General features: G+C 48.3%; 3 protein-coding genes across 5 annotated transcripts in view; 2 read left to right on the forward strand and 1 right to left on the reverse strand.

The window, feature by feature from the left end:
• Window positions 1-24,086, forward strand: part of LOC118086037 (mast cell protease 2-like) — a 76,587-nt gene that overhangs the window by 26,972 nt on the left and 25,529 nt on the right. The window lies entirely within an intron of this gene.
• On the reverse strand, window positions 273-23,557 carry LOC118086039 (granzyme H-like). Its single transcript, XM_088670977.1, has 4 exons — window positions 23,368-23,557; window positions 22,965-23,118; window positions 1,176-1,427; window positions 273-407 (listed from the first exon to the last, which is right to left on the reverse strand). The coding sequence occupies exons 1-4, from the start codon at window positions 23,454-23,456 to the stop codon at window positions 273-275; spliced, it is 630 nt and encodes a 209-aa protein (XP_088527103.1). The 5' UTR covers window positions 23,457-23,557.
• On the forward strand, window positions 13,215-18,403 carry LOC118086038 (mast cell protease 2-like). Its single transcript, XM_060275216.2, has 4 exons — window positions 13,215-13,359; window positions 13,608-13,761; window positions 14,297-14,548; window positions 16,190-18,403. The coding sequence occupies exons 1-4, from the start codon at window positions 13,268-13,270 to the stop codon at window positions 16,334-16,336; spliced, it is 645 nt and encodes a 214-aa protein (XP_060131199.2). The 5' UTR covers window positions 13,215-13,267; the 3' UTR covers window positions 16,337-18,403.

Here is a 24,086-nt window from a genome sequence, read left to right on the forward strand (position 1 = left end):
AAGATCCCAGGAAGAGGGCTGTTGGGAAACAAGGAGGCAGAGGGTGAGAGGGATTTCCTTCAAGAGGACGAAGGCTGTGAAGGCACTTGCCCAAACACCTTTCTGTTGGGAACATCTGATACTGTGGGGTTTTGTGTTTTTCACAGCCATTGATGGGGTCTCTCTGTGTGTGTGCATGTTTTGTTGCAGAATGCAAGCCAAGCAGGTCATTCAGCAAGCAGAAGCCTTAGAACAAGAAGAAGCCACAATGTCGTCGTGGTTGCTTCTTCTGTTCACAATTTCATGGTTTTCTTGATCCAAGGAAGGTAGTGGGCAACACGAGTGTAAACTCCAGGAGGGCAGGAATAGCCATACGAGACAATTCCTTGTGCCACATCATTGCACACCAAGGGGCCACCCGAATCGCCCTGTGGAGAGGAGAGAGAGAACAAAGATGGCAGCTGGGGGAAGATTTGGATTCACGTTGTGGCCAACTCTCGTGCTTGAACCAGGGCAAAGTGCCGGGTTAGGGTTGGTTTCATCTGTCAAATCTGAGTGGAGACCTTTGTGCACATTTCCGCTAATATACACATTTGGGTAGGCAATGTCTGTCTAATCAAATGCGTTTTTGTGCGTTAGTTTTACAAATATATGCATTTCTATGTGCTCTTTCTGATAATGTATTCTTTAGGTATATATTACTTGAGCAGAGAACTACTGATCAAAGATAACTATATGATCAAAGATGATCAAATTTCAGTTCTGCTATTAGTTCAGAAAGCATAAATTAGCTCTGCTTGTGTCTAAAATGTGAGCCAGACCTAGGCTGGCATCCCGTGATACTATGAGACACACTGAGTGTTGATTTCAGTGGGTCTGCTCTCAGTAGGACTTAGGGCTCATCCACTTTTTCCTTTCCCAGGGAAAACCAACTATTTACATTCTAAATTGGAACAAACGGCAGTCCATGCAAAGCTTGATGGCTGTTTGCCCCGATTGAGCTCTAAAGAGTGGTTTTCCCCCTGGGAAAGTAGCGGGAAAATGAAAGTGGGCAGGAGCCCTTAGCAGAATACAGGCGCATGTCCAATTTCCTGGATAAGTGAACGATCCCTCAGAAGGGTGGGGTGCATAACTGGGGAAGTCGTGCAGGTCCCCCACTTCAGATCCCATCGCTTAATGCTTCTGCTGCCCCTCACCTTGAAAGAATCATTAGGCTCATCACGTCTCCCAGCACAGACCTTCCCATCATCGATGTCAGGATACCAATTCCCGTAGTGACTACAGTCAGAGATGGTGATGTTCGTCTCATAGAGTGTTTTTGGTGACCAGTCTTTGTAGACCCGGCCCCAACCTGCCACACTGCAGGATGTCCCCTTGGAGAGGTAACCACTGGACTTGGGCAAGTTCAGAGTCTTGACATATTTATTCAGAGTAGCTGTGGAATTCAGCTGCAGAAAGGCAAGATGGGAGAAAGCTAATTGATTTAGTGTTGCTTGAGGAAGCCCTTGGGGGACTTCGGTGCCTATGAAATGGGGCACTTTGGGCAAAAAAAGTAGCAGACTGTATTCATATTTCCGAATGATAATATTACGGTATGGATAATATAAATGGCCCACGTTCAACTAGATGGTTGTACCAGTAAGTGTCTTGCGAATGCGATGGAGCTTCTTCACTGCACCCCCCCCCCCATCTGCTTTGTGGCAAACATTTCAATAGTAAAAGAATACGACTGAAACCATTTTAAGAACAATATTCTGAAAATTAGATAAAAACTCCTACAAGCAACATCCTATTCCGAATTTAATGATTTCAGGGCTGCCCCAGACGGGACGTTCGGTCACCCAATGCCAGGGTAAACTGCACATTGTCTAGTTCATTATGCTGCACACATTGGGACAGAGGGAGACACTTGGCTCCTTCTGCCTTCAGGGTCACTGACCTCAGGAGATAGATAGAAGGAGAGATTACTTGGAGCAAGCTACCTTGAGCAGACGGATATCGTTTGAGGTGGTGAACATGTTATATTCAGGGTGTGGGTAGTTAGCCTTAACACTGAACACTTGCCGAGAGGGTTCTTCAATGTAGATATTATGTGCCCCCAAGGTGACCCTATAGTTGCTGGAAACAGAGCATCAGTTAGTATCGGAGATCCCAGGACTCAATCCCCTCCCGGCCCCCATGCAAAAGACCAGGCTCCACCCCACCCCTTGGCGCGTCCATGCAACCAGCTTGGCCCTTGATGGTTAGGGTGCCACCGGTCATGGGTGCTTTAGCTGACCAGATGACCCTTGGAGTCCCTTCCAACTGTACAATTCTATGATTCTATGACCATCCCTGCTAAAAATCAAAGAGGGATTAGTGAGGCTTACCCTTTGCAGTGTGCAGCCGTCATTACCCACTGGGGTGCCACCAGGAATCCGCCACAGGCCAAAAACCCATTGGGATACTTCAAGGCAGCCATGTAGGGTCTGGAGTGGGGCTGGGCTTCATGCCCCCCAACAATCTGACTCCGCAATGGATCTGCAAGAACCGTATGCAGAGATCAGCTCCTCCTTGCATGTTCTGGGGTGTTTTCTACACATTCAGAGTTATTGGGGGAGCAAAAGGGATGGGTCACCATCCCGATGAGCTTACTATTCCTTTTCCTGGCAAGGAAGTTAGAGAAGCGAAAGCACAGAGTAGCCCAGGAAGACCCCTTCGTCCATTAGCTCAGGATTCTCCTGCAAGGATTGCCAAAGGTGGCTCCTTGTGCAATGCAAAGCAGCTTCTCTTCTGCTGAGCTGCAGCCCCTCCCCAAGGAAAAAGCAAGTAGAATAAAGCAGAGCTGAATAATAGGATCACATGAGCTAGTCCAACCCCCACTCAGCATCATTTACCTTGGTGGGTTACTAAAACCTGTTAGTAAATCCCCCAGCCTTAGTCTTAGCCCTGTATTGATTCAGCACAGATTTCCCTCTTATCATGCCGAACTCAAGATTTAAGTCTGCTATAATAGAACAGGAAGCCTCCAGGAACTGTTGTGGTCTAAAATCCACAGATAAAATTGCAGATACTATTGCAAACTATAAACTCAATTCAGCACAAAGTCTTCCCCTAGTGTTCACCCCAAAATCTGGCTTTCATCAGGTACTCTGTTCCTGAAGGTAGAATCCCTAATTTTCCCTTCCGAAATGAGCCATTGAATGATCCCCATGTATTTGTCTGCTCCTTTAGTTTTGGAAAACCGGTGGCTTGGAATAAATCATGGAAGACAGAAAGAAAATGAATGGGAATCCTGGTTTGCTGGGGAATCAAGTGGATTCACTGGAGGCAAAGAGAATGACTCTGGATTGCATTAGCCACCAAGTAATGGGACGCAGGTGGCGCTGTGGGTTAAACCACAGAGCCTAGGGCTTGCTGATCAGAAGGTCGGTGGTTTGAATCCCTGCGACGGGGTGAGCTCCCGTTGCTCAGTCCCAGCTCCTGCCAACCTAGCAGTTCAAAAGCACGTCAAAGTGCAAGTAGATAAATAGGTACCGCTCCAGCGGGAAGGTAAACGCTGTTTCCGTGTGCTGCTCTGGTTCGCCAGAAGCGGCTTTGTCATGCTGGCCACATGACCTGGAAGCTGTTCGTTGGCTCCCTTTGCCAATAACGCGAGATGAGCGCCGCAACCCCAGAGTCGGTCACGACTGGACCTAATGGTCAGGGGTCCCCTTACCTTTACCTAATTGCAGATCACCTCACTTCCCCGTGCTGATTCCTGCCTCTGGTTCATGGATGGTGCCATTACAGCAACACTAGCAAAGGGCACCCACACCCTGAATGTAGGAAACATCCCTTGCATAGGATTGCCGTGTCTGGAGACAAGACAGTCAAGTTGTGACTAGAGGAGGAATGACCACTGGGGGGAGTGTGGAGAGAAGCACCTGTTTGGTGCTTTTGCTCACCTGTTTGGGCGAAGGAGATGGACAGCAGCAGCAGCAGAGCCTGGCAGAGTGTCCACATCTTGATGCTTGCCAAGGAGGGAGATGCCTGGTGCTTAACACTTCAGCCTCTTGACTCTGTAGCTTTTATTACCTTCACACTCTGGACTCAACCTTCCCCAGAATGCCACAATCTAGACTTGAGATCTGATAGGCAAATCTCAACATGTTTATCTTTCTCTCCAGTCACGTGATAGACCACCACCCCACCCATCGATGGCAATCGGATAGCAAAACAGTTTGTGCGGTAAGGTTCTGTTGGTGGCAGATAAGGGGACTGGGGAAAAGGAAAACAGGCTGAACTCGGAATTGGCAGTGTTGAAATGCAGACATGGGAATCCAAGCCGCCTGCTCTTCCCTTTGGAGGTGGGTTGGCAAGGAGGGCCTTTGTCGATTTGTCACCTGTGCACAGGGAGGGGGCACAGTCACCTGGCAGAGAATGTGTGTGTTGCGTACATGAGGTTCAGCCTGTGTTGTTTCCATCCAAAAGGCCTGTGATATGTGCTGTCAACATAGCTGCCTAGCAGAGGGTTGGACCAGATGATCCACAAAGTCCCTTCCAGCTCTATGATTCTATAAGTCATGAGCATCTGAGCACCTTGAATTGGGCCTGGAAACCCGGAAATGACAAGGTTGCCCATCTCTCGCTGTGGCTCATGGAAGCTGGAGGAGAGCCACATCCGGAGAGGGGAAGGTACTTAACCTGTGGATATGAAGCACTTGCTCGCTTGCTGTGTTTGAAGCGCTTGTGTTGCCTCTTGTAGAGTTCAGCAGGTAATAGGATGGGGAGGAAACTGGGATGAGCTGCCTCTCTGCCTGAGCTTGGATATGACACCACTGTTGGTCTCCCTGATTTCTCTCCCACCCATCGCAAAGGACAGCAGCCACCAGTGGAACAGGCCAAATCTCCGATATGGAGAGAGTTTTAAACAGGGTGAGAAATTCCCACAATCCTCACCCTTCAGTGTCCCAGAACGCGGGATCCAAATGATGGATCTATGACAGTGTTCTAGGCTGAAGAGGTAGGCTGGAGGAAGATGGAATCATCTAAAATGAGGTGCTGCTAATCTTTTGGCCATCCAGATGTTGATGGATTTCAACTCCCATCACCCCGTATTGGACATGTTGTCTGGGGCTGATGGGAGTTGGAGTATAACAACATCTGGAAGGTGACAGGTTCACCTCCTCTGATCCAGACGACAAGGAGGAGATCGGTGGAACTTGGGTGAGTCCAGAGATTTGGAGAACGGTTGGGAACCTTTGGTCCGCCAAAGGTTGCTGGACTCCCATCAGCTGCAGCAAAAATGGCCAATGGCCTGGGATAATGGGTCAGTTGTTGCTTTTGCTCACCTGTTTGGGCCAAGGAGCAGGAGCAGAAGAGGCTGTCAGAATTTCCACATTTTCATGCTTACCAAGGAAGGAGATGTCTGGTGGTCAACTGTTCAACCTCTTCACCCTGTAGCTTTTTTTGGCACCACCTTCCCCAAAATGCCACAAGCTAGACTTGATAGGCGAATTTCAACACATTCATCTTTTCTCTCCAGCCACGTGACAGACCCCACCCATTGATGGCAAAATGGTTTGTGCGGTTTGGTTCTGTTGGGGCCATATAAGGAGACTTGGGAAAGGAGAAACAGAGTGAACGCGGAATTAGCAGAGCTGCCCATCCGTCGCTGGGGCTGATGGGAGCTCCAGTAGAGCAACATCTGGAGGGCCAAAGGTTCCTAACTTGTTGACAAATGGGATGGTGGCGGTCATAACAGTGTGAAGCATTTGCTCACTTGCCGTGCTTGTAGCGCTTGTGTTGCCCCTTCTGGAATTCAGCAGGGAGAAGGATGGGGAGGAAACTGGGAGGTGCTGCCTCTCTGCCCGAGCTTGAATATGGCACCACTGTTGGTCTCCCTGATTTCCCTCCCATCGCAAAGGACAGCAGCCACCAGTGGAACAGGCCAAATCTCCGATATGGGAAGAGAGTTGTTAGCTTGGTGTAAGATCCCCTGCTTCGCATGCAGAAGGTCCTATGTTCAATTGCTCTAGTTAGAAAGGGCATGGTCAGTGATGGATGATGCCCATTGTGACTGGCAAGGAGGAATGCCTTCTTCATGCAGTGCATAGTTAAACTCTGGAACTCACTCCAAGTCTCCCAATATTAATCTTTGATGCATGCCCATTGCGTGGCCAGGCCCCCAGACCTCCCAACTCCCCAAAGTAAGAGTAAATAATCAGGCAAGACACAAAAGATTGGGGCAAGCCACCTCCATGGCACAGCTGAGGCAAGAGGGCACAACTTAGACAGGAAGAACCAGATGCACAAATATAGAATGGGGGGACATCTGGCTTACTAGCAGTACAGGTGAAAAGGAGCCCGGGGTCTTGGTGGACCACAAGCTTGACATGAGCCAACAGTGTGATGCAGCAGGGAAAAAAGCTAATGTATAATGTCCAGATCAAGGGAAGTCATAGTCCAGTATAATGTCCAGATCAAGGGAAGTCATAGTCCCGCTCTATTCTGCCTTGGTCAAACCACACCTGGAATACTGTGCCCAGTTCTGAACACCCCCTGCTCAACGAGACCACTGAAGGGAAGGGGGTTGATAGGCATCACTTGTAGTGAGGGTGTGTCCCTATTAGCTCCAGGTGAGCAAATAAAAAACCACGAGGATGGGAAGAGCTTCTGGGATGATGTTCATGCATTCGGTCAGTGTCCTGCCAGCCAAAGCAGCACCTGTCTCTGCCAAGCCTGCTCTGACCCTGCTGCTTGCCTGACTCTTGCATGCACACCAACCGCCCTGAAAAGGCCCTGACCACCCTGAAAAGCCTTTGGCCACCACAGCTCCACATATTGCCACCTTTGACTCCAGCTCCCATCAGCTGCAGCAAACATGGGCAATCGGTGGGTTGTTGCTTTTGCTCCCTGGTTTGGGTCAAGGAGCAGGACGTGCACAAGAGGCTATCAGAATTTCCATATCTTGATGCTTGCCAAGAAAGGAGATGCCTGGCGCTTAACTCTTCAGCCTCTTGAACCCGTAGTGTTTTTGGCCCTACCTTCCCCAGCAAGCCACAATCTAGACCTGAGATCTGATAGGCGGATTTCAACACATTTATCTTTTCTCTCCAGCCACGTGACAGACCCCACCCATTGATGGCAATCGGATAGCAAAACGATTTCTGCAGTTTGGTTCTGTTGGGGCCATATAAGGAGACTGGGGAAAGGAGAAGCGGATTGAACCCGGAATTGGCAGAGCTGCCCATCCCTTGCTAGGGCTGATGGGAGCTGCAGTAGAGCAACATCTGGAGGGCCAGAGGTCCCAAACAAATGGGACAAATGGGATGATGGCAGCCATAACAGCGTGAAGCATTTGCTCGCTTGCTGTGCTTGTAGCTCTTGTGTCGCCCCTTACAGAACTCAAGCAGGGAGTTTCTCTCCCTGACCAACCATTGGGCTCCCTGATTTCCGCCCCACCCATCCCAAGGGAGAGCAGCTGCCAGTAAAATCTTTGATATGGGGAGAGAGCCTTTAGCTTGGTGGTAGATCCCCTGCTTTGCATGCAGAAGGTCACTGTTTCCATTCTGGGAACCTCTAGTTAGAAAAGGACATGGTCCGCAATGGATGATGCCCACTGGAATTGGCGAGGAGGAATGTGCAAAGATTCAGCACAGAGCAAAAGCAGGTCATCTTCAAGCAGTGCATAGTTAAACTCTGGAACTCACCTCCCAGCCTCCCAACATCCATCATTGTCAGACGCCCGCAAGTTCTACTGTTGTATGGCCAGGCCCCCAGATCCCCCGGTATCCCCGACATAAGAGAAAATAATCAGGCAAGACACAAAACATTGGGGCAAGCCACCTTCATGGCACAGCTGAGGCAGGAGGGCACAACTGCAACTTATGGGGCAGTGAACTGCCCAGATCGGCTCTTAAAGGCCACTTGAAAGTGCCCTTTAAGTAGTTCATAGAATCTTAGAGTTGGAAGGTAATCCCAGGCTAAACATACCCGTCTCCTTCAAGCACTCCTCGTATGGCTGTTTCCAGACCCTTGATCAACTTGGTCGCCCTCCTCTGCACACCTTCCAGCTTGTCAACATCCTTCTTAAATTGTGGTGCTCAGAACTAGACACAATATTCCAGGTGTAGTCTGACGGATGCAGAATAGAGTGGGACTATGAATTCCCTTAAGAAATGGAGGCAGTGAGAGATTTTACTTTCTTGGGCTCCATGATCACTGCAGATGGTGACAGCAGTCACGAAATTAAAAGTCGCCTGCTTCTTGGGAGAAAAGCGATGACAAACCTAGACAGCATCTTAAAAAGCAGAGACATCACCTTGCCGACAAAGGTCCATATAGTTAAAGCTATGATTTCCCCAGTAGTGATGTATGGAAGTGAGAGCTGGACCATAAAGAAGGCTGATCACTGAAGAATTGATGCTTTTGAATTCTGGTGCTGGACGAAGCTCTTGAGAGTCCCATGGAGATCAAACCTCTCCATTCTGAAGGAAATCTGCCCTGAGTGCTCACTGGAAGGACAGATCCTGAAGCTGAGGCTCCAATACTTTGGTCACTTCCTGAGAAGAGGAAGACTCCCTGGAAACTACTCTGATGTTGGGAAAGATTGAGGGCACAAGGAGAAGGGGACGACAGAGGACGAGATGGTTGGACAGTGTTCTCGAAGCTACTAACATGTGTCTGACCAAACTGCGGGAGGCAGTGGAAGACAGGAGTGCCTGGCGTGCTATGGTCCATGGGGTCACCAAGAGTCGGACACGACTAAATGACTAAACAACAACAACAAATGACTTCCCTTGATCTAGACATTTGACTTCTGTTGATGCTGCCTAGAATAGCACGAACATTTTTTGCTGCTTCATCACACTATGGGCTCATGTTAAGTTTGTGGTCCACCAAGATCCCTAGATCCTTTTCACATGTACTGCTATTAAGCCAGGTGTCCGCCAACGGTTTGGATTCTTAGATCACAGTCTGCAGCTTCTTGAAGATGGACTCCTGGCAAGTGATGGGCTGCAACTCACAAAAGTTGGGAGGAATGTTTTTGCCATGAAACTAAAAAAACCTCATCAGGAGGGCTTTAAACTGACTTATGTGGGGGAGGGAGACAGTGGTCCTGAAGGTAGGAGTCTATCAAATGCTGAAGATGATCATCCAAATGTCAAGGACCAAATGGAGCAAGCAGCATGCAGACCTAGTGGTGGGAGGAAAATATCCTTAAATAAGAGACATGGGGGAATGATCAACGGTCTTCAATGTCTGTATACTAATGCACAGAGCATGGGAAATAAACAAGATGAACTTGAGCTCTTGGTACAGCAAACTAAATACGACATAATAGGTGTGAGGGACAGGGGCTATCGCGAAGTCCCTCCCCTCCTGAGTTCCAGCCCAGCCCAGAGCGCGGCTGAAAGCAGGGAAAGCTCCAGCTCAAGTGGGGAAACAGGAAGTGGGGTCCAAGGCTCTAGCAGGGTAGAGGAGCCATCGTCCCAGGTGGGACAGGAAGGAGGAAGAAAGGGGGGCAGACCCATCCCCCCAACTCCGGAATTGCGCAAAAAGCGTAGGGGAAAGAGGATGGGTCTCCCCAAGTTGTTATGCTGGCGAAAGACGCGCCAAACGCCATTCGGAGGTACTGATTCAAGCTGAGAAGATGTGTCTCTGTAAATAGCTCTACCTTTAGCACTGTAAATACACAGCACCAATAAAAAGATAAAATGCAGAGCGGTGTAGAGTCGTTACTCTGAAGTAGCCCCATCCGGCCACTGTGACAATAGGCATCACTGAAACCTGGTGGGATGAGTCTCATTATTGGAATGTAGTAATAGAGGGATACAATCTATTTCAGAGAAACAGACCAAACAGGAAAGGAGGAGGAGTAGCTTTATATGTCAGGGATGTGTATACCTGTGAAGAGATCCAGGATTTAAAACTTCAAAGCCAAGTTGAGAGTATATGGGTCAAAATTAAGGAAGAGAAAAATAACAGTGATCTCATTGTGAGAGTTTACTATAGATCCCCAAGCCAAACTGAGGACACAGATGATGCCTTCCTGGAACAGATGGCCAAGCATTCAAAAGGAAGTGAGATAGTAGTAATGGGGGATTTCAACTATCCTGATATTTGTTGGATGTCAAACTCAGCCAAGAGCATAAGGTCGAACAGATTCCTCACTGGCCTTGCAGACAATTTCATTGTCCAGAAAGTGGGAGAAGCAACAAGAGGATCAGCCATTTTAGATCTGGTCCTAAACAATACTGATGACCTGGTTAGTGGGGTAGAAGTGGCAGGATCATTAGGTGGGAGTGACCATGCTCTTCTGGAGTTTATTATCCAGCGGAAAGGAGCAACCAAGCATACTAAGACTCAAATTCTAGACTTTAAGAAAGCCGACTTCAGAAAACTTAGGGAAACGCTGGGTGAAATCCCATGGACAGTAATACTAAAAGGGAAGGGAGTTCATGATGGTTGGGAGTTTATTAAAAGGGAGATATTAAAAGCACAACTTCAGGCAATACCAATGAGATGGAAACATGGAAGGTGCCTAAAGAAGCCAGGGTGGCTATCTAAAGAACTTTTAACTGAGTTAAGATTTAAAAGGGATATGTACAAAAAATAGAAAAAGGGGGAAATCACCAGAGAAGAATTCAAACATATAGCCAGCACGTGTACAGACAAAGTCAGAAAAGCTAAAGCACAGAATCAACTCAGGCTCGCCAGAAAGGTTAAAAGCAACAAAAAGAGCTTTTATGGGTATGTCCGTAGCAAAAGGAAGAACAAGGAAACAGTGGGGTCACTCAGAGGAGAAGATGGTGAAATGCGAACAGGGGACAGAGAAAGGGCAGAACTCCTCAACGCCTTTTTTGCCTCAGTCTTCTCCAAAAAAGAAAACAATGCCCAATCTGAAGAATATGGAGCAGATGATTCAGCAGGGGAAACACAGCCCAGAATAAGTAAGGAGGTAGTACAAGAATACTTGGCTAGTTTAGATGCCAAAGGGTGCTCATCAATGGCTCCTTCTCATCCTGGAGAGTAGTGACTAGTGGGGTGCCACAGGGTTCTGTCTTGGGCCCAGTCTTATTCAACATCTTTATCAATGACTTGGATGATGGGCTTGAGGGCATCCTGAGCAAGTTTGCAGATGACACCAAATTGGGATGGTGGCTAATACCCCAGAGGACAGGATCACACTTCAAAATGACCTTAACAGATTAGACAACTGGGCCAAAGCAAACAAGATGAATTTTAACAAGGAGAAATGTAAAGTACTACACTTGGGCAAAAAAAATGAAAGGCACAAATACAGGATGGGTGACACCTGGCTTGAGAGCAGTACATGTGAAAAGGATCTAGGAGTCTTGGTAGACCACAGACTTGACATGAGTCAGCAGTGTGATGCAGCAGCTAAAACAGCCAATGCAATTCTGGGCTGCATCAATAGGAGTATAGCATCTAGATCAAGGGAAGTAAGTAATAGTACTACTGTATTCTGCTCTGGTCAGACCTCACCTGGAGTACTATGTCCAGTTTGGGGCACCACAGTTAAAGAAGGATACTGACAAGCTGGAACATGTCCAGAAGAGGGCAACCAAAATGGTCAAAGGCCTGGAAACGATGCCTTATGAGGAACGGCTTAGGGAGCTGGGTATGTTTAGCCTGGAGAAGAGAAGGTTAAGGGGTGATATGATAGCCATGTTCAACTATATAAAAGGATGTCATATAGAGGAGAGAGAAAGGTTGTTTTCTGCTGCTCCAGAGAAGCGGACACAGAGCAACGGATTCAAACTACAAGAAAGAAGATTCCACCTAAACAATAGGAAGAACTTCCTGAGAGTAAGAGCTGTTCGGCAGTGTAATTTGCTACCAAGGAGTGTGGTGGAGTCTCCTTCTTTGGAGGTCTTTAAGCAGAGGCTTGACAGGCATATGTCAAGAATGCTTTGATGGTGTTTCCTGCTTGGCAGGGGGTTGGACTGGATGCCCCTTGTGGTCTCTACCAACTCTATGATTCTATGATCCTATATTTGTGCATCTGAATCCAGTTGCTCATCAATCCTTGACATGTAAGACCATATGAATTCAGCGCAGAACCACCATCACCTCGTCTCTTAATCAGTTCACTAAACAGACAGAAAAGTCTCTTTGCCCCTTTAAACCAAGTGACCACAGAAACCATTAGGAATCCAGTGTCCTGTCAGAAAGAAGGGCAGTATAAAAATTTAATTAATGAAGAAGAAGAAGAAGAAGAAGAAGAAGAAGAAGAAGAAGAAGAAGAAGAAGAAGAAGAAGGAGAAGGAGAAGGAGAAGGAGAAGGAGAAGGAGAAGGAGAAGGAGAAGGAGAAGGAGAAGGAGAAGGAGAAGGAGAAGGAGAAGGAGAAGAAAATAGTAACAGCCACTTGAATTTGCCAAAAGCTGGTCTCTGATTTTGTTTTAAGGAATTATCTTTGCTCCTCTCATTTCATAAACTTTGCTTAAAAAGTACTGTACAGTATCCAATTCCGGGATGACCCCATTTCTCATTTGTTCCAATCTACCCATCTGACTATCGGATTGCTGTTCGTGGTGGGATCAGCCACGTAGCTAGCGAGAAACGATAAGCTTGACTATCAGATCTCCAATCTAGATTGTGGCTTCCTAGGGAAGGTGGGGTCCCGAGGGTGAACGAAATAAAAGCTAAGGGGTCAAGAGGCTGAAGAGTTAAGCACCAGGCATCTCCGTCCTTGGCAAGCATCAAGATGTGGAGACTCCGCCAGGCTCTTCTGCTGCTGCTGCTGTCCTTCTCCTTGGCTCAAACAGGTGAGTAAAAGCACGATGGCAGATGATGTACCATGGCATTTCTTCTCTCTGAAATTCTCCTCCCAGTGGTCATTCCTCCTTCTGATCACAATTTGACTGTTTTCTCCCAGGCATGGTGGTTGTCTTCAAGGGACTCCCACATGGCAGGGGTGATGTTGCTAGCAGACACCTTTGTAATGCAGAGTTGGTCCGACAATCATAATAATGACATTATGAGATTCGTATCTCAATTCCAAAATGAGCCACTCTTGGCAGTCCATGCAGGAGAATCCTGAGCTAATGGATGAAGGGGTTTTCTTATGGCTGCTCTTTACTTTTGCTTCGCTAACTTCCTTGCTAGGAAAACCTATTGTAAGTTCATCGGGACGGTGACCTGTCCCTTTTGTCCCCCAATAACTTTGAATGTGTGAGAGACTCTCTGGAACATGCAAGGAGGAGCAGCAGGAGCTGATCTCTGCATACGGTTCTTGCAGATCCATTGTGGAGTCAGATTTTTTGGGGGCACGAAGCCAAGCCCCACTCCAGACCCTACATGGCTGCCTTGAAGTATCCCAATGGGATTTTTGACTGTGGTGGATTCCTGGTAGCACCCCAGTGGGTAATGACGGCTGCACACTGCAATGGGTAAGCCTCACTAATTCCTCTTTGATTTGTAGCAGGGATGGTCATAAAACCATAGAATTGTACAGTTGGAAGGGACTCCAAGGGTCATCTGGTCAGCTAAAGCACCCATGACAGGTGGCACCCTAACCATCAAGGGCCAAGCTGGTTGCATGGATGCACCAAGGGAGGGTGGAGCCTGGTCTTTTGCATGAGGGCCAGGAGGGGATTGAGTCCTGGGATCTCCAACACTAACTGAGCTCTGTTTCCAGCACCTATAGGGTCACCTTGGGGGCACATAACATCCACAATAAAGAACCATTTCAGCAAGTGTTCAGCATTGCGGGAAACTACGTACACCCGAAATATAAACACTATTACAAAAATAATGAACTCATCATATACAACGATATCCGTCTGCTCAAGGTAGCTTGCTCCAAGCAATCTCTCCTTCTATCTACCCCCCAAAGTCAGTGACCCTGAAGGCAGAAGGAGCCATGCGTCTCCCTCCGTCCCAATGTGTGCAGCATAATGAACTAGACAAGGCGCAGTTTACCCTGGCATTGGGTGACCAAAAGTCTCTTCCGTGGAAGCCCTGAAATCATTAAATTCGGAGTAGGCAGCTGCTTGTATGAATTTTTATCTAATTTTGAGAATGCTGTTCTAAAAGTGGTTTCAGTTGTATTCTTTTAGTATTGAAATGTTTGCCACAAAGCAGGTGAGGGGTGGGGGGTGCAGTGGAGAAGCCCCATCGCATTCACAAGACTCTTGCTGGTACAACCATCTAGTTGAATGTGGGCCATTAATACTACCCATACTGTATTATTATCATTCAGTATTATTAATACAGTCTGGTATTCCCCCCCAAAAAGTGCCCCATTTTAGAGGCACCAGACTTCCACAAGGACTTCCTTAAGCAACACTAAATCAATGAGCTGTCGCCCATCTCTTCCTTCCGCAGCTGAATTCCAAGGCTACTCTGAATGAATATGTCAAGATCCTGCGCTTGCCCACATTCAACCGTGACCTCTCCCATGGGACCCCCTGCAGCGTGGCAGGATGGGGCCTGGTTTACACAGACTGGTCACCAAAAACACTCTTTGAGACCAATGTCACCATCTATGACCATCGGGAATGTGGGGAACTGCATCATAACATCGATGGTGGGAAGGTCTGTGCCGGGAGCCCTTACAAGCCGATGACTATTTTGCCGGTGAGAGTCAGCAGAAGCAGCGAGTGGCGGGATCAGAGGTGGGGGAGCTGCACACCTTCCCCAGTTATCGATCCCACCCTTTTGAGGGATCCTTCTCCTCTTCAGCAGAAGACACATGGGCAGATGCCGGTCTACTTATACCTGGTCTCAGGGACGTAGGAAGGGGGATGCGGGGGGTGGGGCATCCCAGGTGTCATCCCTGAGGGGTGACAAAATGGCACACCAGGGGGGCAGCACTTACCACAGGGCCTGGCCTGAAGCATGCCTGAGCCTCGTTTCTCTCCTGGGAGTGACGTGGTGGCTCGGGGCCGCGCGCTGCCCGGAACGGCAGCGTGGGGCTTGCGTCCGCCAGACGGGCTCCGTGGGCAGCTCTCTGCAGCGCCCTCCTGGGTGGATCGTGGCACCGCTCCCCTGGGCGGCTTACCCACCCACCCCCATGCTTGGATCGCCGTGGGGCCCCTGTGAGCAGCCCGCCTTGCCCCCACTGCTCCGAGTGCCAGAGCAGCTAGCTATGCCCTTCCAATGACCAATCCAGTGGCTTCATAAAATGTATGCCAGTTCCCAGGGGTGGATGTCGAATGATGCTATTCATTTCTATGCTTCACAGGGGCTCCAAGGGTCCCCAAAAGGGAAGCTAGAGTTATTAAGGCTTGCATCCTACTAAAGGCTCCTGCACAATTCTTCTTGTCACGCCGCATTTCCAGGAGAAAACCGCTCTGAGGAGCTGAATTGGAGCAAACAAGAAAGGAGTTTTCTGCAGATTGCTGTTTGTTCCGATTTAGAGCTAAAGAGGTGGTTTTCCCTGGAAAAGGAGTGGGGCAAGGGGGAAACTGCTCAGACGGGACAAGCAAGCCCTATATCCTACTGAGAGCAGACCCACTGAAATCAACACTCGTTGTGTCTCATAGTATCATGGGATGCCGCCCTGGGTCAGGTTCACACTTTGAACACAAGCAGAGCTAATTTATACTTTCTGAACTAATACCGGTAGTGGAACTGAAAATTGGTTATCTTTTATAATAGCCAAATAGTTCTCCACCATAGGTGCCAAGTTCTGGATTGAAAAATCCGGGATCAGCAGCACCGTGGCACCGGAAGTCCCTTCTACGCACTTCCGGACATGCGTAGAAGTGATTTCCAATGTCACTGTGCCCATTTCCAAAATGTCCACAGCGCCAGAAGTCGCTTCTACGCATGTCCGGAAATGCGTAGAAGCGACGTCGGGGCGCCATAAGAACATGGCCGCCGGCAGGAGCTCTGTAATCCGGGGGAATTTTGCCATTCGGGACACCTGCGGGAAACGGTAAGAAATACGGGGGGTTTCCCGGGGGAAACAGGGTACTTGGCAGCTATGTTCTCCACTCAAATAATATATACATAAAGGAATGCATTAGCAGAAAGAGCACATATAAATGCATATATTGGTAAAACCAATGTACAAAAATGCATTTTATTAGAAAGACATTGCCCTCCAAAATGTGTATATTGGGGGAAATGTCCACCAAGATATCCACTCAGAATTGACTGATCCAACCAACAGTAACCTGGCAGTTTGCCCTGGTTCAAGCTCCAGATTTCGCCACAATGTGGATCCAAATGTTCCCCCAGCTGCCATCTTTGTTCTCTCTCTCCTCTCCACAGGGTGACTCAGGTGGCCCCTTGGTGTGCAATGGTGTGGCACAAGGAATCGCCTCGTATTTCAATCCCTCGCACCCTCCAGCAGTTTACACTCGTGTTGCCCACTACCTTGATTGGATCCAGGAAACCATGCAGAAGCACTCGCAGTAACATTGTGGCTTCTTCTTTTCTAATGCTTCTGCTTGCTGAATAACCTGCTTGGCTTGCATTCTGCAGCAACACACACACACACAGAGAGAGAGAGAGAGAGAGAGAGAGAGAGAGAGAGAGAGAGAGAGAGAGAGAGAGAGAGAGAGAGAGAGGGAGGGAGAGAGAGAGAGAGAGAGAGAGAGAGAGAGAGAGAGAGAGAGAGAGAGAGAGAGAGAGAGAGAGAGAGAGAGACCCCTTAATGGCTGCGAAAAAGGAAGATCTATTGGATGTTTCATACAGGATGGTGTTTGGGCAAGTGCCTTCACTGCCTCCCGTCCCCTTGAAGAAAACCCCTCTCACCCTCTTGCCACCTGCTTTCCACCCTTCTTTCCTAGCAGCCCTCTTCCCGGGATCTTTGCTCCTCCAGGTCTCCTGTCCTCAGGTGACCCAAAGTCCTTTCTTCTCCCTTAAAGCCATTCTGCCCCTTCTCCCTCAATATCCCCATATGCCTGGAACTCTCTCCCTGAGCTCCACAGACCTCCATCTCCCTCAAGCAACTCCTTCCTTCTCCCTTGCTTCCCCTAATGCAGGGACGGAGGAGCTGTGGGCCCCAGAAGTTCAAATGTTTGGATAGCATGAACTTCCATAGGTCCTCGTTTAGATCAGTACAGGAGAACCTGTGACTCTCCAAATGTTGTTGGACTCCCATCAGTCCTGGCTAGTTTAGCGAATTGTGAGGGCTGATGGCTGGGTGAAGAGAACAAACGAGCAGCAACATCCTCATGCTTTTTAATTTTAATGCTTCTGTTTGCTACATAAGTTGTTTTGCTTGAATCCTTCAACCACACACACACACTGACCCCCCCCTCAACAGCTGCAAAAAGTATCAGGTGTTTCATACATGATTAGGTTTCCACAAGTTCCTTCAGTCCCTCCCCATCTCCTTTAAGAAAACTACTTGGCTCCTTGGTGTATCTGAAGAAGTGTGCATGCACACGAAAGCTCATACCAAAATATAAACTTAGTTGGTCTTTAAGGTGCTACTGAAGGAATTTTTTTATTTTGCTTCGACTCAGACCAACACGGCTACCTACCTGTTACTTGGCTCCTGTCACCTTCCAGATGTTGTTGGACAACATCGGCCCCAGGCAACATGGCCAATACGGGGCAATGGGGGTTGACGTCCAACAACATCTGGATGGCCAAAAGATTAACCACACCTCACGTTAGAATGATTCCACTCCATCCTCCCTCTTCAGCCTATAACATTGGCATAGATTTGGACTTTGTGTTCTGGGACACTGGAGGGCGAGGACTGTGGGAATTTCTCATCCTGTTCAACGGGAGGCATTTCATTTCAGCCCTAGGGAACTTCCGCTGTGCATTTCCACGATGTCCAATACACTGGTCTGAGCTCTAGGATTCCAGTACATTCATACAAAAGAACTTGGCACCAAAATGCATGGAGGGGGGCAGTTAAAAGTTATCAGTTTACCATTTCACATGCCAAACTCCTCCAGGCTACTGGTTGGGGTGACGTACCAGAGGGACAAAGGGGAAATTAAATTCATCTCAAAGGTAAGATTGAACCTCCCTCATTCACACTTTCTGGAATAAGTTATGAAATGCAGCCATCCTTTCAAATTCGCCCATTTCTGAATTTTGCAATTCGGCTCTCCAGGCAAGTCTAGTGCACATAAATGCAGATACTGGAATGAGGTGTGGCTATCAGTGTGCATAGCAGTGAAAGGAGCCTGCCCCAAACGCCTTATTTTAGGGGAAATTGCTTTGCAAAGATGTGCTCGTTTGGCAAACTTGCATGCAACTCTGTATCTCAAGAGTAATTCACAATAAACTGCTAATGCATCCACACAAATGTGTGTGTGTGTGTTTTTAATTGCAAGCTGATGTGTATATGTGGTGTTTTGAACCGAATATTGGGAAAAGGAGAAACTGGGAGACACACCAACGAACAGATTCACCCCTCCCTAGTTGTGGGGAGGGGAGGGTTTGAAATCAGGAGCTTTTTGTGATCCAAGTCAAACATGGAGAGATCCCCACCAATCTGTCTACTCTTCTCCATGTAGTGCTGGGCTCCACCATCCAAGCCTCTCTCCCCAAATCAGAGATTTGGCTTGTTTCAGTGCTGGCTTCTTGCACTGGGACTTGCTGGCATCCATGTGTCTCAGGAGATGACATACCCTCCAACCTTCCCCAGGGGCAAATAGGGACGCTGGCCTGGGCTTTGAGGCACTGCTTCTTCCCCAGTGCCAGGTGGCTCTGGCAGGTGCCCAGCTCCGTCTCCAGCACAACCACTTTCTCCCGCAGGGTCACCACCTCAGAGCCTGGTGGTTCCAGGGCTTTGGCCCTCCTTCAACTTCACTGCCTGCCCCATCCTCCACCTCCTCCACTTCCTCCTCCTCCCAGGCTGGAGCAAGGAGTTCAAATCAGTACTGAAGGGATGGCCCCTTGGGGATTTTTGGTCTTTGTGTGGCAACATGAGGAGCCGTGATGGCCAAAGAGTTTTTCAGGATGGTCAGGGCCTTTTCAGGGCAGTTGGTGCACATGCAAGAGCCAGGCAAGCAGCAGGGTCAGAGCAGGCTTGGCAGAGGCAGGTGCTGCAGTGGCAGGCAGGACCATAGCTGCCAAGTCTCCCGTTTTCCCCGGGAAACCCCCGTTTTTCCAGCTGTTCCTAGCTGAAAAAATGGATTTTTTTGTTTCCCCCCGGTTTATTCTGGCGCGGTGGCCATTTTGGAACTGGACAAAGCAGGATCAAAAGTCACTTCTGAGCATGCTCCACCCAGTTCCAAAATGGCGGCAGCGCTACTTCCGGTCTGCTATTTCCTCCCGGTCCCTTATTTCGCTGACCGCAACTTGGCAGGTATGGGCAGGACACTGACCGAGTGCATAGACATCGTCCCAGCTGCTCGTCTCGTCTTCATGGTGTTTTATTTGTTTATCTGGAGCTAATGGGGACACACCCTCACTACAAGTGATGCCTATCAACCCCTTTCCCTTCAGTTGTTTTGTTCAGCAGTTCTCTGGGTGGGCTGGCTTCCCACCAAGCATCTAAGTCACTACTTATCCCTCAGGCTTACAGCCTGTTTGGTCCCCCCCCCTTTTTTTGGATCACTTCCTCAAGTGTTGGCTGTTCCTGGCAACTGGCCCTGTAGGTGTGTCCTTAGTTTAATAGCACTACGGTCACTGCTCCCAACTGGTTCAATGATACTGACGTCTTGCACTGCATCATGGGTCCCTCTTAAGAGGAAGTCCCGCCTGAGTCCCCCTGAGATTGCCAGGTGTTTTAGGACACATTCCTTTGGGGCATCTAGACATTTTACCTCTTGGTTATGGCAGGGACACAAATGCAGCCTGTCTAAGTCAAGGTAGTTGAAGTCACCCATGACTACAGCATCTCCTCTTTCAGATGCTTCCTCGAATTCATTTTTCATCTGAAGATTTCCCTGAGATTTGGCCTCTCTGAATTAGTGTCTTGTGCTCTGGCACTCACAATGCCTTGTTCTCTGCCACCCCCATTTAAATTTCTACCATCTTCATCCCTGAGGAGAGATTCCTTCCATAGTGGTCCCTGCTGAGCTCCTTTACCTTTCCCTGCTCTGGGTGGACAGATTGACAAATTGTCCACCTTTGTGCCTCCCCGTTTCTTTTTCCAATCATAAGTTCAGTTATCTACATATCTGTATAGATTTGCAGTGTTCTGGGTTTTTTTAAAGAGAGAGAGAGAAACTCATGAAAATTCAACAGCATTTTAATGTGAATTTCTTCTGATACACACTTTTATATGCAATTGTGTGAAATATTCACATTTTCTGCAAAGCAATTTGTCCTAAGATAATGCATTTTTGGTATGCTTTTTTTTTTAAAAAAAAACTATTCCATGCATCAAAAGACACACTTTACCCCCATTATGTGCATTCACACGCACATGACTTGGCTGGAGACCTGAACAGCAAAATCTGGAGAAATGTTAAATTTGGGGGATGGCTGTTTTTGGTGTGAACCTAGTTTCAGAAGGCGTGAGTGAGGGAGGTTCAACTTTCAATCCAGGCTGAATTAAATGTCTCCTCCATTCCCACAATATATATCTCAACAACCCACAGCCTAGGGGAGTTTGTTTTGTGAAATGGTTAATTGTGAGATGTTGTGGGTGCCAGAGTGTTTTGGATCTGCATCTAGGAATCCTAGAGGTTAGAATGATCTTTGGGGGGGCTGTTGAAATGCACAGAGGAAACCCTTTAGAAATGGGATAGAATCATCCCCTGTTGGCTGAGAGGATGATGTCCCACATTCCTCAACCTCAAGGGGCTCAACCTGAGCTCGTCTCAAAATGCAGGTTCCAATGGCAGGTCTGTGAGGAGGAGCCAGTGGAATCATCTAGAAGCAGAGGTGGCTGACATTTTGGCCATCCAGATGTTGATGGACTTCAACTCCCATCAGCCCTCACAATTGGCTGTACTAGCCAGGACTGATGGGAGTTTGAGTCCAACAACATTTGGAGAGCCGCAGGTCCTCCTCTCCTGACGTAAAGGAGGACCTATGGAACCTGATGCAGTCCACACATATGGACAGTCTTTGTTTCTCCAGATGTCGTTGAACTCCAGCATCTGGGGCCACAGGTCCTCCACCCCTACATTAGGGAGAAGGGAGGAGCTGCTTGAAGGAGATGGGGGAGGGATTTTCTTCAAGGGGGTGGGAGGCAGTGAAGGCACTTGCCCAAACACCATCCTGTATGAAACTTCTGATCGATCATCCTTTTTTCACAGCCATTGAGGGGGTCTCTCTCTGTGTGTGTGTTTTGTTGCAGAATGCAAACCAAGCAGGTTATTCATGCAGGCACAAGCATGGAAAAGCAAAGATAGCGTTGCTGATGTCTCTTCTCCTCATGACCACATGGTTTCGTGGATCCAAGGAAGGTAGTGGGCGATACGAGTGTAAACTGATGGAGGGCAGCGACCGCCATACGAGACGATTCCTTGTGCCACATCATTGCACACCAAGGGGCCACCCGAGTCACCCTGTGGAGAGGAGGGAGAGAACAAAGAGGGTAGTTGGAGGAACATTTGGATCCACCTCGTGGAGCTTGAACAAGGGCAAACTGCCGGGTTACGGTTGGTTGGATCTGTCAATTCTGACTAGAGATCTTGGTGGACTAGAGATCTTCCCCAATACAGGGGTGGTCAACTCCCAAGAGACTGCGATCTACTCACAGAGTTAAAAACTGGCAGTAATCTACCCCCTTTTGTGCTTCTTTTATGAATGAGAGCCCTGTTTTTTGGGGTTCTGGTCAAAGTTGGGCAGAAATGTTCAGCTGTTATTAGGGGAGCTGAAGTTGTTTAGCTTCTTTGGGGGGAGCCAGTGATCTACCAGTCATCTACCACAGGCGTCCAGTGATCTACCTGTTCGACGTGCCTGCCCTAATATACACATTTTGGTAGGCAATGACTTTCTAATCAAATGCATTTTTGCACATTAGTTTTTCCAATACATGCATTTATATGCGCTCTTTCTACAAATGTACTCCTTTATGGATATACTATTTGAGTGGATAACTATTTGGCAATGATCAAAGATAACCAGATTTCAGTTCCGCTATTAATTCAGAAAGCATAAATCAGCTCTGCAAAGCTTGATGCCTGTTTGCCCCGACTGAGCTCTAAAGAGTGGTCCCCCCCAACCGGGAAAGCAGCGGGACAAGCAAAAGTGGGCAGGAGCTCTTAGCAGGATGCAAGCTCATGTCCATTTTCCTGGAGAAGTGAACAATCCCTCAGAAGGGTGGGGTGCATAACTGGGGAAGGCGTGCAGGTCCCCCACCTCTGATCCCGTCACTCACTGCTTCTGCTAGGTCTCACCGAGAAAGAATTCTCAGGCTCCTCGGGTCTCCCGGCACAGACCTTCCCATGATCGATGTTAGGATACCGACCACAGCCAGAGATGGTGACATTGGTCTCAAAGAGTGTGTCTGGTAACCAGTCTGTGTAAATCAGGCCCCATCCTGCCACACTGCAGGGGGTCCCATTGGAGAGGTCATCTTTCGACTCGGGTAAGTTCAGGATGCCAACATATTCATTCAGGGTAGCCTTGGAATTCAGCTGCGGAAAGGAGAGATGGGAGAGAGCTCATTAATTTAGTGTTGCTTAAGGAAGTCCTTGTGGAAGTCTGGTGCCTCTAAAATGGGGCACTTTTTGGGGGGGAATACCAGACTGTATTAATAATACTGAATGATAATAATACAGTATGGGTAGTATTAATGGCCCACATTCAACTAGATGATTGTACCAGCAAGAGTCTTGCGAATGCAATGGGGCTTCTCCACTGCACCCCTCACCCCCCCCTCACCTGCTTTGTGGCAAACATTTCAATTCTAAAAGAATACAACTGAAACCACTTTTAGAACAACATTCTCAAAATTAGATAAAAACTCCTACATGCATCCGCCTACTCTGAATGTAATGATTTCAGGGCTGCCACGGAAGAGACTTTCGGCCCCCCAATGCCAGGGTAAACTGTGCCTTGTCTAGTTCATTATGCTGCACACATTGGGACGGAGGGAGACCCTTGGCTCCTTCTGCCTTCAGGGTCACTGACCTCAGGAGATAGATAGAAGGAGAGATTACTTGGAGCAAGCTACCTTGAGCAGACGGATATCGTTGTAAAAGACGGGTTCATTCTTTTCGTTATATTCTTTATATTTCGGGTGCGCGTAGTTAGCCTCAATGCTGAACACTTGCTGAGAGGGTTCTTTAAAGGAGATGTTATGTGCCCCCAAGGTGACCCTATAGGTGCTGGAAACAGAGCATCAGTTAGTGTCCGAGATCCCAGGACTCAATCCCCTCCTGGCCCTCATGCAAAAGACCAGGCTCCACCCTCCCTTGGTGCGTCCATGCAATCAGCTTGGCCCTTGATGGTTAGGGTGCCACCGTTCATGGGTGCTTTAGCTGACCAGATGACCCTTGGAGTCCCTTCCAACTGTACAGGTCTATGATTCTATGACCATCACTGCTAAAAATCAAGGAGGCATTTGTGATACTTACCGATTGCAGTGCACAGCCGTCATTACCCACTGGGGTGCCACCAGGAATCCGCCACAGAACCAGCCCTCGGGATCCCTCAAGTAAGCCATGTAGGGTCTGGAGTGGGGCTTGGCTTTGTGCCCCCCAACAATCTGACTCCGCAATGGATCTGCAAGAACCGTATGCAGAGATCAGCTCCTGCTGCTCCTCCTTGCATGTTCCAGAGAGTCTCTCACACATTCAAAGTTATTGGGGGACAGAAGGGACAGGTCACCGTCCCAATGAGCTTACAATTGGTTTTCCTAGCAAGGAAGTTAGCGAAGCAAAAGTAAAGAGCAGCCATAAGAAAACCCCTTCACCCATTAGCTCCGGATTCTCCTGCACAAGGGGCCAAAAGCAGTTCCCAAGGATATGAGATGCGAGTCTCTCTAACCTGGATATGCTGTTGCAGATTGAAATTGGGACCTTGTACAACCACCACCACCACCACCACCACCATTTATTTATTCCTTGCCCATCTGGTTGGCTTTCCCCAGCCACTCTGGGCAGTTTCCAACAGAATATTTTTCCCAAAGGAAAAAGCAAGGAGAATAAAGCAGAGCAAAATAATAGGATCATTTAGGTGGGTTCTGTTAGTAAATCCCCCAGCCTTAGCCTTAGCCCTGTATTGATTCAGCACAGATTCCCCTCTTATCATGCCCAACTCAGATTTCAGTCTGTGCCCTACTAGAACAGGAGGC

This window comes from Zootoca vivipara, chromosome 6 (assembly GCF_965207765.1).
Source record: "Zootoca vivipara chromosome 6, rZooViv2.hap1.1, whole genome shotgun sequence".
In the NCBI taxonomy this organism is placed as follows: domain Eukaryota; kingdom Metazoa; phylum Chordata; class Lepidosauria; order Squamata; family Lacertidae; genus Zootoca; species Zootoca vivipara.